This window comes from Ahaetulla prasina, chromosome 11 (genome assembly GCF_028640845.1).
Source record: "Ahaetulla prasina isolate Xishuangbanna chromosome 11, ASM2864084v1, whole genome shotgun sequence".
NCBI classification, from domain to species: domain Eukaryota; kingdom Metazoa; phylum Chordata; class Lepidosauria; order Squamata; family Colubridae; genus Ahaetulla; species Ahaetulla prasina.
In genome coordinates this window covers 1,362,265-1,377,252 of record NC_080549.1, presented here as the reverse complement: position 1 = coordinate 1,377,252, position 14,988 = coordinate 1,362,265, and the positions used below count along the sequence as shown (strand labels likewise).

At 41.1% G+C, this 14,988-nt stretch overlaps 1 protein-coding gene across 2 annotated transcripts in view; it reads right to left on the bottom strand.

Moving 5' to 3' along the window:
- Nucleotides 1-701: 701 nt before the first annotated feature.
- STK26 (serine/threonine kinase 26) overlaps nt 702-14,988 on the bottom strand; it is a 31,659-nt gene continuing 17,372 nt past the window's right edge. For both annotated transcript variants that reach the window (XM_058196615.1, XM_058196616.1), the window contains exons 5-12: nt 13,516-13,624; nt 13,255-13,412; nt 11,550-11,735; nt 9,957-10,105; nt 9,682-9,775; nt 9,255-9,317; nt 3,501-3,637; nt 702-3,008 (exon numbers count right to left, since the gene is read on the bottom strand). In XM_058196615.1, coding sequence (XP_058052598.1) covers nt 2,987-3,008; nt 3,501-3,637; nt 9,255-9,317; nt 9,682-9,775; nt 9,957-10,105; nt 11,550-11,735; nt 13,255-13,412; nt 13,516-13,624 — 918 coding nt within the window. In that variant the 3' untranslated portion in view covers nt 702-2,986. The remainder of the gene's footprint in view (nt 3,009-3,500; nt 3,638-9,254; nt 9,318-9,681; nt 9,776-9,956; nt 10,106-11,549; nt 11,736-13,254; nt 13,413-13,515; nt 13,625-14,988) is intronic.

Genomic DNA, 14,988 nt, shown 5'->3' with positions numbered 1-14,988 from the left:
ATGCTGGGAGTTGAAAGTCCACCGGTCTTAAAAGCGGCCATGACTGGACACCCTTCCTTTACAGCAGCTTTGCTGGCTGAGGGATTCTGGGACTTGAAGGCCACAAGTCTTAAAGTTCCCAACCTTGGGGACCCCCGTTTTACAGCGTCTTCCTACCTTCTGTTCCGTAATTGCAATTATTCAGCTGGTTGGATTTCAGCCAAAGGAGTTCTGTTTTGACCCTCGACCCCCAAAAGCTGGCTCAGTACCCTGTCCCAAGGAACTCAGGAGCAGCAGAGACTTTCTTCTCTATCGCACATTTTTTAAAAAATTCAGTTTACATGCAAACCTGAAAGTCCACTTTTTGCGACTGTTTCGGAGCTTGAGAGTCTTCTCTGCCAATTCTCTCCTGAAGCTTCCCAAAACTGAGCTGTTCTTGAAAGATGTCCATTTGTCTTAGACGATGAGGAGCGGTTTTCCTTGCAGGACAAATAAAAGCCTTTTCCCACCGTGGGTCCCTTCGGATGCACTGGTCTTCATCGACCATAATCCCTGGCCAGCTAGCAGAGTAGGGATTATGGGGGCTGACATCCCACTTCTGTCAAGGATCTCAAAAAGGTTGATGGGGGCCGAAGGACTGCAAAGACGTGACTTGCCTCCTCAACTGATCCTTGACTCAAAAGGTGTTTTTGGTGGGACACAATCACACAAGGACCACAGAAGATTATAGAACTTAAATATTTATTTGTGTGTGGTTTTTTTTTTTTTAAACCCTTTGACTTTCTGCGTCCCCCGATCCTCAAAAGTGTGAAAGAAGCTTCATCTATCTACAGATTTACAGAACTAACAGAGGCTGGGAAGAAGGAGCGCGACGGTTCTGCTCGGATAATACGGTTATTTTGTAAAGCTGCGCATCAAACTGTATTTACAACTTGTACGGCTTCTGCGTTTATAAAAATATTTTATTTAATCCGTAACATTATTGTTTTCAAAAACTATGTCCAGACTGTTTCCCCCCCACCCCCAGATATAAATTTCTAATGGTGTTTCAGATATATAGCAATGAAACATTTTTTTTAAACAAACATTTCTTTAAAATTAAAACGAAGGAGTTAAAAGTTCTCTGTGGGTGTTTTTTGTTTTGTTTTTTTACAGTGTAGGCACCATTGAAAACAATTGCCCTTGGCATTTCTCTCCACTCTCTCTTGCCAGTGTCTTTATATCTTTTTGTTTTTCCTTACAAAGAAAAAGGTTGTAATGGCAACTTTTAATCACAACAACAACAACAAAAATCACTGGTTGTTTGCACTCTTATTTAACTCCGTTCCATATTTGGCTGATTCACGTCAAATCCTTTAAAATGAATGTTGTGCAAAAACCAACCAAAACAAAAAAAAAACCAAAAAAAAATGTGCAGATCTGAACTATAAAATTAAACATATCCAGACTTTTTATCAAAAATAAATTTACACCCACACTTCCACAACCAAAGACTGAAGTACAACACACTTCGAGAGCATAATATACAAACCGGGTTGAAAAGGCAAAAAAGAGAGAGAACCTCATCTCAACAGTACCATAAATATATAATCGAAAGCAAGTTTATAATTTCTTCTACCTTTTCTGAAAAAGAAAAATCACCTCTGAACTGCACAGTACTTATCTTTTTCCGTGAAAGAATATCTATAACTCAATTATTTGCATATTAACTGGTAAATAGATATTTAAAAATACACTTTGGGAGGGAAGGAGGGAAAGGGGGGGGGGGAAATTAAAGGGTTGTTGATGCATGTAAAGGACTTCAAGGACATAAGTCAATCAATATCTTACAACAGAAGAAACCCCCCCCCGCTCCCCAAAACGCTGGTGACGCAATTTCAGGTACTGCTCGGATGCCCCCCCCCCCCGAGACAGCCCAGGTTTTCTTCTCTCGCCAATTTTACTCCAGGAGAAACAACTCGGGTCGAATTGGGTCCATTATTGCCAATCCCCCACCCCAAAAACCTTTCAACCATATTGCTTTGAAATTTCTTACCATGATGAACGTTTCACGTGGGGTGGGGAGGGGAGGGGAGGGCTCTAGGGAACCGAAACGGCGGCTGTATCCATGCGGCTGCAGCCCACTCCTTCCGTGTGCAATGCGTGTTTTTTTAAACGAACCAAAAAAAAAAAGAGAGAGAGGGAGGAGTGGGCTTCAGAGGCGTGGCCCCCGGCTGCCACCTTGGTTTTCTTTTACACTGGACCCCTTGCCCCAGTTGCCGTGGCTGCTGGGATATGTTGCTCTACAAAAGGGGTACATACAAACTGTACAGGATAACTGGCCAAGCCATTGACGTATTGCTTTCAGGCAAACACTGTGCCAAATTCCAAGCGAGCGGAGGCTGCGGCCAGTTCCTCGCACTCGGCAGCAAGGGCCCGAAGAAAGACGACGAGGCCCAAAGCGGAGAAGTGCTTCCGTGTAGCCTTTGCTCCTAAAAGGTAGGTGCCGAGCCTGGCTTTTGGGGGTCTGTAAGAGACCTGCAACTCAGGCAGAGGAGAAGATTAAACCCAAACGCTCCCAAAACGTGTTTTCTATGAAGTTAAAAAGTAAAAAAAAGAAAAAAGGCTCCAGATTTGTGGAGGAGGCAGTTGGCAATTGAGAGCCCCCGGCTGCATCTAGAAGCAAACGGCACAGACGGTTTTTGTCTCGTTTGAGCTGCATTAAAGACGTTGGGAACTAAAATATTAAAAGTCGCTCTTTACAAAAAACAAAACAAAAAAAGTGAAAGAAAGGAAGGAAGGAAAAAAAAAGAGAAAAGAAAGGAAGAAAGCACGTATGCCATTTACAAAAGAGTGGAGTTAAATCCTTAAATCCGAATCCGCGATCATCCAAAAAAAATCTATTGCGATGATCCCGAAAGGCACAGGAACTCAGGAAAAGAAGCCGAGCCAGAGGAGGGTTTGGTGGGCTGCAAGGAGATGCGTCCGTGCGGGACGACATCTTGGGTGGTGTGGGGAGGGTCCTTCCTCAGGAGTCATGGGCAGAGAACCTGGGGAGACAGAAAGGCCAGGAGGAGAAGATTCCATCAGGGCGTCAGAGCTACGGGGCAGGGGGTGTGTGTGTGTATCTTCCGTGAATACAGGTAGCCCTCGATTTACAAAAGTCTGCTTAGTGACCGTTTGAAATTACAGAGGCACTGAAAAAAAGGCAATTGTGACCGTTTTTCACCCCGTTGCAGCATCCGCACGTGGTCAAAATTCAGACTCTTGGCAACGGGCTCACATTTATGACAGTCGCAATGTCCCGGGGAAGGGGGGGGGGAGGTGTCACGTGATCCCGTTTTGCGACCTTCTGACAAGCAAAGTCAAGGGGGGAAACCGGATTCACTTAACAACCGGGTTACTAATTTAACAGCTGCAGCGATTTGCTTAAACGAATGTGGCCAGAAAGGCTGTAAAACTGGCTTAGGAAGGGACATCTGGGGCTCAATTCTGGTCGTAAGTCAAGGACTACCCACCCAAATCATCATCCCGAAACTTACTTCTGAAATTTCTCCATCAGCTTCTTCACCATCTTGTCGGTGATTCCGGGGCTGGCGGCTTCTGCCTGGCTGATGCTCTTCTCCAGCTCTTCGATGGCCTGCCTCTTGTTGGCGTTGTTGCAGTCTTGCTGCTTGAGCTGAGCAGGGGGGCAAAGGGAGGGTGAGGGTGAGGGGCTCGAGCGGCAGCCTTGCAGGGCCCGAAGGGGTCAAGAGACTCACCTCTGCGAGGCTCCAGTGACGTCACCCTCCTGCTGGGTGCTCAAACAGAGCACTCCGTGTTAGAAGATTGTAAAAGTCAGTGAAACAGAAAATAAATCACTGTTCACTGAGCTTAGCATAATCTCTGGGTGAAAGAGATTATCAGAATTGTGGAAGAGTGGCAGGTCTGACAGGGGGTTTGCTCTTAAGAGCGAATTTTCCTGGATTTATGACCCCACCGAATTCCACTCCTTCCAACTTCAGCACGCCCCTGTTTTTATCAGGGAAAAGGAGAGGAATGTTGCTTCTGCTCTAGAGAACTTATTAAATTGATTGATATTCCAAGCAGACGGGAATTTCACAAGCGTTCGAACTTTGATGTAGAATCAGCACGGCAAGTACCGACTCCCTTTTTGAAATTTGAAACCTTTCTTTGTCTTTGATTAATTGACTTTTAAAATGGCGTCTAAAAGTGAAAGTAAAATTTTTTAGTACGATGAAGCAGCGTTACTTGTGGATTGTTACAAATGGAGTTTTTTTTATACTGAAAGGAGGGAAGGAGAGTTATTAAGTTTGAATTCCTGATTCTTTTGAAGACAGAATGGCAGCTAAACCTTTAAAGCCTTCTGGAAGAAGGGGATCTGAACCAAGTCTTGAGGAAATATTGAAAGAACAATTAAAACTTTCTGAAGATAGGCAAAAAGAGATGATGGAGAATTTTAATGCAAAAATAAGAGAAGATATTCTTATGGCAGTTCAAGGACTGAGTAAAAAAATTGAAGGATTGGAAGTGGAAATGCAACAGATCTCTCAGTCAAATAAGTATTTAGAAGATGAAATGAAAGGTGTTCAGAAAAAAGTGGATCAAAATGAAGATCAGGTTGTGATATTACAATATAAACTTATGGAAGGAGCTCTTAGAATTCGTGGTATGCGAGAAGAGCGTGGAGAAGACTTAAGAAAAATTATATCAGAAGCATTGGCTGAATTTATTGAAGCGGACCCCCAAGAGGTAGCTTACCAAATTGATAAAATATATAGAGTTAATTCTTGGATTGCAAGACAGAGAAAGCTTCCTCGGGACATTGTGGTTTATTTTGTGAAAAGGACTATGAGAAATCAAATTCTGCAAGTTTCATATCAGACAACTTTAAAAATTGGAGAACAGGAGTTGAAGGTGTTGAAAGAGATTCCTTCAAAGATGTTAAGAGACAGGAAGAATTTGCTTTTTACACAAGAACTTAAAAAACATCAGATTCAATTCAGATGGGAGGTGCCAGTTGGACTGACACTATTCTATCAAGGAAGGAGATATAGAATTGACACTGTTTTAAAGGCAAAGGATTTTCTTTCTACAGTTTTGAAAGTCGAAATAGAAGTGATAGAAAAACTTCAAGAGACTCAAGAAGGCGTGGTGACCCAAGAGCCTTTATTGCTGCCAGTATTAGAGGAACCACAAGAGCAAAGGGTGACAAGAGGAGCCCTTAAGCGTAAAGAAGAGCAACAGTCTCAAAGTAAAAGTCAGGATCCCATTATGGAAGCTGTGGGAGGAGCTAGACGGAAGATACCGGAGGAGGAGCTTCCGTTGTCTGCTTCAAAGCTTCAGGAGGCCAGTAATGGCAAATAGAATCTTGTCATGGAATGTTAATGGCTTGAATTCAGCTCAGAAAAGAAGGAAAATATTTCACTACTTGAAACAATTTGTTTGCAAGAGACACATATAAAATTATCAGACCAAAAATATTTAGTTAATTCAAAATTGGGTAACCATTTTGTTGCATCAGCTTTGGAAAAGAAGCATGGAATTGTTGTATATATCAGGAAGGATATACCAGCTAAGCTAATTGAGGCAGATATTCAAGGAAGATTTATTGCTATTGAACTGGTGATAGATGCAAAAAAGACTTTGTTGATAGGTATTTATGCACCTAATCAGCAACAAGAAAAGTTTTACAAAATGTTACATGAGAGGTTGACCCTCTGGGATTATAGTTCGTTTATTTTATTAGGAGACTGGAATGGAGTAATTGATACAAGAAGGGATAAGAGAACTTCCTCCAAGAAGATACCTATACATGCAAAATTACCAAAATCTTTTTTTGAAATGATGGAAGACTTTGAGTTTAGAGATATATGGAGGTTACGGAATCCAGATGAGAGAGATTTTACTTTTTTCTGATAGGCATCAATCTTTTCACGCATTGATTTTATTTTAATTTCTAATGACTTGCTTTCTAGGGTGAAGAAAACGAAGATATTTCGAGGTGTTTAACTGACCATAGCCCAGTATGGATGGAATTATTACAAGGGAAAAAGGTGGTAGAACATGGAGGTTGAATGAAAATCTGTTTAGATATGAGGATAATGTAACTTATTGTAAGAAACAGTTAAAAGAATTTTTGATTTTAATATGTACAAAGGGACACCTATAGGAACTGTGTGGGAAGCGAGCAAAGCGTTTATTAGAGGATATTGATTTTATTTGGACAACAGGCAAAGGAATAATAAACAAAGGCAGCGTAGATATTTGGAAGAAGAAATTCAAAGGAAGCAACAGTTATTAATTCAAAACCCACAAGATCATAAACTTAAAGAGGCTATAAAAATATTACAGAGTCAATTTAATATGTTAATGGCAGACCAGGTGGCAACGAATATACAATATGCTAAACATAATACCTTTTGTAATGCAAATAAACCTGGGAGATGGTTGGCATATAATTTAAGGAAGAAACAGAAAGCACGTGTCATACAAAAAATAGAATATAAAGGTAAAGAGATATATCAACAGGATAAAATTAAAAGGCATTCTCAGAATTTTATACTGCACTATATGCAAAAGACAAAATATTGGATAGGGACATTTATGATTATTTGAAAGATTATAAGGTGAATATTCTAACATTAGAACAGAGGAGGAGCTGAACGGCCGATAGCTACTGGAGAAATAGTGGAGGCAATTAAACAATTAAAATGGGAAAACCCTGGTACAGATGGTCTTACAGCAACTTATTATAAAAACACAGGATGAAATATTAGGCCCACTTAAAGAATTATTTAATCAGATACAATTAGGGTGGGAATACCCCGTCATGGAAAACATCTTTTATTTCACTGATACCAAAGAGGAGCAAGACTGCTCTAAACCTGGTAACTATAGGCCGATTTCACTTTTAAATAATGATTATAAGATTTTGTAAAAATAATAGCAAATAGATTAATGTTAGTTTTACAACAAAGAATTCATACTGATCAATCTGGTTTTATAAAAGGGAGGCAGATGAGGAATAATGTTAGACAGATTATTAATATATTGGAATATTTGGGAAAGAAGAATACTTCAGCGGCACTTATTTTTTGGATGCAGAGAAAGCCTTTGATCGATTGCATTGGGATTTTTTATTTAAATTAATAGAGAAAATGCAATTTGGAGACTGTTTTATTAGAATAATTAAAGCGATTTATGGAGAGCAAACAGCACAGATTATAGTAAATGGTAGTTTGACAGAAGTTATTAAGATTGCGAAAGGAACAAGACAGGGATGTCCTTATCACCATTATTGTTTGTTTTGACTCTGGAACCATTATTAGATAAAATACGAGAATTAATGAAAATAGAGGAATTAAGATTAGACAATATGAGTACAAAGTTAGAGCTTTTGCAGATGATGTAGTGGTTACGTTAATGAATCCTATAAATTCAAGTAGATTTTTGTTGGAAGTAATTGATAAATATGGAAAGGTATCAGGATTTAAAATAAATCAGAAAAAAACAAAAGTGATAATTAAAAATATGTCTATACAACAGAAACAAAAACTAGAGGAAATGACAGGATTTGAGGTAGTAAAAAAGGTTAAATATTTAGGGTCTATATTAGCTCATCGAACAAGAAACTTTATAAGAATAATTATGACTTGCTATGGCAAAAAGTTCAGAATGATATGAATGGCTGGAAGAAATTGCAGTTATCCCTATTGGGAAGGATTGCGGCTATTAAAATGAATGTGTTACCTAGATTTTTGTTTCTGTTCCAGATGATACCTATAATTAAAAAGGATAAAAATTTGGAAGATTGGCAGAGGGATTAATAAATTTATATGGCAGGGTAAAAGGCGAGGTTAAAATGAAAATAATACAGGATTCACGGGAAAGAGGTGGTTTAAGAATGCCTAATTTTAAACTATATTATGAAGCAGTAACCCTTTCAGTAATAAGTGACTGGTTTAACTTAACAGAGGAAAGAATTTTGAATATAGAAGGTTATGACTTGTTATATGGATGGCATGCGTACTTATTTTATGGAAAAAAGTGGATAGGGCTTTTAAGAATCATGTGTTGAGAAGTGCTCTTTATGGTCTGGAATAAATATTCCTATAAATTAGATTATAAGATTCCTATATGGGCGAGCCCTAGACATGCAATAGAGAATATAAATATAGAACAGAAACAGGAAATGATTACATATAAAGAACTTTTGTATGCTGAAGGAGGTAGATTGCAATTAAAATCATTACAGGTATTAAAATGAAGAAGGAGGAATTATACTTGGTTTCAATATGGGCAAATAAGTGCTAGATGGAAAGAAGATCAAAAATTGGTATAATGCAAAGGAGGAAAATTTAATAAAGCAAATTAGAAATCAGACCCAGGAGCATATAAAGAGATTGTATAATGTGTTGCTTGAAATAGATTCGAAAAGGATTTGGTAAAGGATTGTATGATAAAATGGGCACAGAATATTCAGGAACCAATAATGTTGGAAACATGGGAGAAAATTTGGGTTAGAAATGTTAAGTTTACACAAGCACAGAATTTAAGGAAAATTTTTATAAGATGTTTTATAGATGGCATTTAGATCCCAAAAAATTATCATGTATGTATCCTAATATCCAAGCGAAATGTTGGAGGTGTGATTGTGATGATGCTACATATTTTCATATTTGGTGGACTTGCAAGAAAATTAAGGTCTTTTGGATAAGAATTTGGTGGATTATTCAAAATGTACTGAAGAAGAAGATAAAGTTCCTGCCACAATTTTTCCTTTTGGGAATTATAATGGATTGTACAGGGATTGAGACTAAACTGATTTTGAACTTAATAACAGCAGCAAGACTGTTGATTGGACAATACTGGAAGAAAGAAGAGATACCTACAATAGAAGAATGGATATTGAAAGTTATTAACTTGGCTGAGATGGCTAAAATCTCAGCGCTTTTAAAAGACAATACGCAGGAAAGATATTTAATTGAATGGAAAAAATGGATTGATTATCTACAAAACAGATATCAGATTAAGAAATATCAGATTGCCTTTGAATAATTAGAAAGTTATTTTATGTAATGGGGAGGGGGTTGGGAGACGAAAAGCTTTGGATGTGGTTATTTGGATTGGACTTTACCTTGTGATTGACCCGGGAAGCCGGGGGTGGGGGAGGGAGGGGGATGTTTTGTTTTTTTTTTTTTGGGAGGGAGGGGGAAAAAAGGGGGAAAATGTTTTTGTTTTTTTTAAAACTCTTTCAATTAAAAAAAAAAAAAAAAAAAAAAAAAGAGACTCACCTCTGCAAACACGGGGTTGATGATCAGGGTTAAGCAGCCCAAGGTCTTCAGGAGATCTTGGTCCTAGAGAGACGTTTGCAGACACAGCGTTTCAAGCACCCTGAAATCTCGAGAAATCTTAAGTCCGAAGCATCGCAGGCAAAATCTACCCAGCTGGTACTTCCAGGTGGGAAAGCAGGCGAGTCAGGCCTGCTCAATTTGGAGATGTCTGGGCCACAAATGACTGGCAAAGCGCCCTCTTAATTTGCGTGTCTCTTAATGGGAACGGTGGCACAGATTTAAGGGTTTTTTTAAAGACCCAGGGTACGAATAATCTGGAGATGTATAGCTGCAATAAATAAAGCTCAGAGGCTCCTTCTCTCGTCTAATAAAAGCCAAATAAATTTATCCCTTTCGAAGAAGTAATAAATATGCTGGCTAAACCTACTGTTCCGTTCTGCACCTTCTTGGCGTCCGGCTTTTTCCGCACGGTAGTGAAACTCCACTCAGGGTGGGAATTGTTCTCCTTGTTGCTAGACTCACTAAGAGGCAATGGGGGGGCAAAAGGCAAAATCAATCAATCAATTAGAGAACCAGGCTAGGTGGGCTTATTAAAAACTTTCACAGGGTGGCTCAGGCCCTCCTGAGCTGAACCGCCTTGGGGCATGGAGAGCCAGCTAGTCCTTCGGCCCTCACGGCCCCCACCCCACCATCCAGACTCACGAATCTGAGCCGTCCGAGTCTGTTTCGTCGCTGCTGTGTCCTTCTGCTTTCCATCTCTTGAACCTGTCGATCAGCTCCGTCAGGTAGGAGGTCTTCTTCGCGTTCTTCAGGATGAATTTGTGCTTCAGCAGCTCCTTGGCCGTAGGACGCTGCAAAAGATAGGAAGCGTCGATTCGTTTTCCAACAGAGCCTCAAAGCACAGGAGATGGACGAGGGCAGGAGATCGGAAGGATGGCCTCCTTCCACCAAGGCCTGCTTATCAAATTCTCACACCCAACCACCGTGGGAGGAAAGCCCAGGGTTAGGAAAAGGCCTTCCTCCGGAGTAGAGCTCCTCCAGAACCCATTCAAGACATATTATCTTGGCGAGCCTTCCAGTTGGGTCTACGATCACTTGCCATGGCCAACTCATCGTGGCCAACTTGCTGTGGGTCAACTCACCGCAGAACAAGAGTTACACGAATATTAAAGGAACAGTGGAATAGAATCGTTAAAGAAAGGATGCCAAAGGAGGGACAAAATGAAATGTGGATGACAAAAGTTAAAATAATGTTTTAATTGTTTTAAATGATTAAACTGAATGGCTGAATTGTCCCACCGCGAGTTGGCCCTTGGTGAGTTGGCTGTGGCAAATTGTCCTACTCCACTTCTAGTTGATTCCTGATCTTATAAGTCCACCTCACTTTTCTTGCTGTAGTTTATTATTAATTTGCCTTTCGTTCTATGAAATTCATTCAGCATCCCAAACAACATTAAAAAAATTAAACGTTGATGCTAACCATTCTGGAAGTTCAGATCCCAGCAGTGAATCCATAGAAGGCCTTGAGATCAGAGGTGGGTTTCAGGGGTTCTGACCAGTTCTGGAGAACTGGTAGAGGAAATTTTGAGTAGTTCAGAAAACCGGCAGTAAAAATTCTGACTGGCCTGGTCCCCATCTATTCTCTGCCTCCCAAGTCCCAGCTGATCGGGAGGAAATGGGGATTTTGCAGCAACCTTCTCCTGCCACGCCCACAAGCCACACCCACCAAGCCACACCCACAGAACCGGTAGTAAAAAAACTCGAAACCCACCACCGCTTGAGATCTAAACAAATCTACTCTTTGTGCACTTCCAGAGCAATGACCCAACCTTTCTTGGCCTGAACAGTAAATTCTCCAACAGCAACGATTAGACTAAATGTTTTAATGTTCTTTCACCGACATTCAGCGGTCAACAGATGTTTTCTAGGGATCAGCCTCCATTAACTTCGGAGTGAGATGCCAGCTTTACCAATCCAACCACACTCACTACAAAACTTTTCTTACACGTCTCATCTAGAATCTGACTCAAAATTAAGCTTCACCCATTCATCTGATTCATTCTTCGGCATGCTCCAAACATCCTGTGTGGTTTGAAACATCCCAGGCCAAACCACAAAGACAACCTAAAAGTTATCCTGCTGTGTTTTGGGTGCAGAGAAGACGGCGGCCTTCAAAATCCTGATGACGCATCGTGATACATTTAGCCGAAGGTTTTTTTTGTTTTTAAGAAGGTTCCCCACAAGATGGCCCTCCCTCCGGATGCAGGGGCCGGGAATAGCCAAAAACACACTCACAAACGTCGGGTCCTTGTTCAGACAGGCATCGATAAATTCTTTGAAGGGTTTGCTGAATTCTCCGGCGAGGGTGGGGGGGTTGTTTTTAGGGATGAGGAAGAGGACCCGCATTGGGTGCATGTCTGAATTCGGAGGCTCCCCTTTGGCTAGTTCGATGGCGGTGATCCCAAGAGACCAGATATCAGCCTGCAGAGAAGAGAACCTGGCCGGCTATTTTGAATGAGGTCAAGAATTCCCCTCCCCCCCCAGCACAAACTGTGGGTTTTAATCTGAACTGCGCGATGAGGGTCGATGCTCTTTCAGGTTTCGGGAGCATCTTTAAACTACGTGCAACGTGCAAACGCCCTTCAGTTTTATACCCTTAGGATAAACTGTGGAAATGTTAGCTTCTGGGGAAGAACGAACCGAGTTGACGGGTGCGGGGAGTTTATGTGAAACTGAGATCAACAGGAAGCCTGGAAAATGGGCTGTCAAGTTCAAAACATGCTTATGTTGTTGCAACTATTATCGATTCTCAGCTTGCCAAAGAATCGGGGGGGGGGAGGAAGGGGGAGGTGGAATGTAGGCTCCAGACATTAAGAAGATGAGCCGTGAGAGCCAAGGACACTTCACCAGGTGTTTGCCAAACTCAAAGACTTTTTCTCATAACAATACAAGGACATTCAATTGGACAACGTGACCTGCACTAATAGGGGGAAGGTAAATCCTACACTTTTAATTATGTGGGTTTGCGTGGAAATTAGCTAGATCTGGTTTTGTCCTCATTGGTGCCGAAATGATGGACTCGATGAAGTTTTGCATTCGGAGATTGGATCCTCTCAACTGTGCCTGCTTTGCTTGGGTTTGTCAGTCAGAATGCTGACCTGGGCTAAGGAGAAATGGCTCACTCACTACATGGGGAGAATTTCTCTGTGTTTAAGCCAGCAGACCATCCTCTGGGCTACCCACTGGATTGTCTTTTCTGGAGAAGAGCCAAGAGCTTTTTCATCTAAAAGCTTTAAGGCGTGAAAGGCAAATAATAATAATAAAAAATCTGAACCTCCCTGAATGTGAGACAAAAGTCAGAAGATGAAACGGGCATCCAAGTTTCTTTGCCCCTGGATATCGTCACCCTGTTATTCAGTCCCATCAACAATTTATTACTTGTACATTAATCTTATTTGCTGCCCTCCTTGTCCCGATCATTAGGACTGATAAGTTCCTCTTGAAGACTTAAGACATATACAGGCAGTCCTTGACTTATGACCACAGTTGAGCCCAAAATTTCTGCCATTAAGTGAGACATGTATTAAGTGAGTTTTCTTCCATTTTACAACCTTTCCTGCCACAATCGTTAAGTGAATCCCAGAGCAGTTGATAAGTTGGTAAAGTGGCCGTTAAGTGACTCTGGATTCCCCATTGAATTTGCTTGTCGGAAGGTCACAAAAGGGGATCATGTAACCCCTGGACGCTGCAATGGTCATAAGCCTGAACCAGTGGCCAAGCATCTGAATTCTGATCACATGATCCTGGGGAGGCTACAAAGGTCATCAGTCACCTTTTTTCAGTGCCACTGTGACTTTGAACGGTCACTAAATGAACTGTTATAAGTCGAGGACTACCTGTATTTAAAAAAAATCCCACTACACAATGAGCTACAATTCTGGATTGTAACCAGCTGTTCCAGTGTTGAAGAGACCCTGCAAGGCCCTACGAAGGATCTTACTTTTGAGTCATAGGCCGACTGCTGAATGACTTCAGGGGCCATCCAGAAAGGCGTCCCTACGAAAGTGTTCCTCTTAATTTGAGTATCGGTCAGTTGTCCAGCAACCCCAAAATCCGCAAGCTTCACCTCTCCTTGTTCAGACAGCAACACGTTGGCAGCTGGTCGGGAGGAAAAGAGAAGAAAGGGTTCATTTAACAAGGGAAGAAACTTGCAGTCCGAAAGAGACGACTTCTCTCTCCCTCTCTCTCTCTCTTTACACACCTTTGATGTCTCTGTGGATTTTCTTCTCTGAATGCAGGTAGTCCAACCCTTTCAGGATCTCCTTCAGCATCGTAGCGATCTGGAACTCGTCGAAGGGCCCAGCACGGAGCTCGAGAGGAAATAGCCAGACTTTATAAGCTTTAACGAAACCCTGAGCGCCGCCCCTTAAAAGTCACTCGTGTGGATTCCAAAACACCTGCTTGGTTTTCTTTTTAAAGGTCTTAGCGCAATAGGGAGACTCAAGCTTTATTTCTATCTCTTCAACAAAAATTCTACGTAACTAAACTAAAGATACCTAGAAAGAGAGCTAGGCCATTATCAAAAATAAATCTGGATGCTGTGAACATGTTATTCTCCTCGACTCGTAACTTCTTCTTCATCTCTTACTTTGTTACTAAGAAAACCTCTGAGCTTGTCGAGATAGGGGGAAGCACCTATTTTTCCCTGAACGCCATCGCTCTGCTAAACAAATAATTCCCTCAACACTGTCAAACTATTTACTGAATGTCCTTCTACTTATGACTGTATGACTGTAACTTTGTTGCTTATATCCTTACGATTTATATTGATATTGTTTCCTGATTGCATATTTGTACCCTATGACTATTATTAAGTGTTGTACCTTATGATTCTTGATGAATGTATCTTGTCTTTTTATGTACACTGAGAGCATCTGCACCAAGACAAATTCCTTGTGTGTCCAATCACACTTGGCCAATAAAAAATTCTATTCTATTCTATTCTATTCTATTCTATTCTATTCTATTCTATTCTATTCTATTCTATTCTATTCTATTCTATTCTATTTCTATTTCTATTTCTGTTCTGTTCTATTTCTGTTCTGTTCTGTTCTGTGTGGACAACTCAACACTCTCTTGGGAGCCAGCACAAAACAATCTTTGATCAGACTTCAAGATGAGAATCTGTTGCCTACAAGCACCATTTTTATCCCCAGGTGAACTTCTCATGGCGATGAAGCCCATCAGAAGCCCCAGAAACAGCAAAATCCACCAAGAGACATTGTCAGAGTTCAGGGGCCTACTCTACGATGCCTGCTGGATCTTACCCATAGAAGGAACGATTCCTGGGTGTTACAGATAAAACTACCTTCTGCTCTTTTGTCACCAGTTCCTCTAGCCCAGGACTTTTCAAACTTGACAACTTTTAAGGCTTGTGGACTTCTAGAATTCCTCAACCAGCCTTCGACTTCAGCTAAGCGATGTGGACTTCAACTCCCAGATTTCTATCTGCTGGCTGAGGAATCCTGGGAGTTGAAGTCCACAAGTCTTAAAAGTTGCCAAGTTTGGAGACTCCTGCTAGCCCCAATGTTTCTCAACCTGAGGACTTCAGCTCCCAGAATCCCCTAGCTGGCATGGAGAATTCTGGGAGCCGAAGTCCGCGTCTCTTAAAAGTAGCTGAGAAACGCTTTTTCTAATCAAAGTGAGCCAGTCTCTGCTTTCCGGGGCGACAACT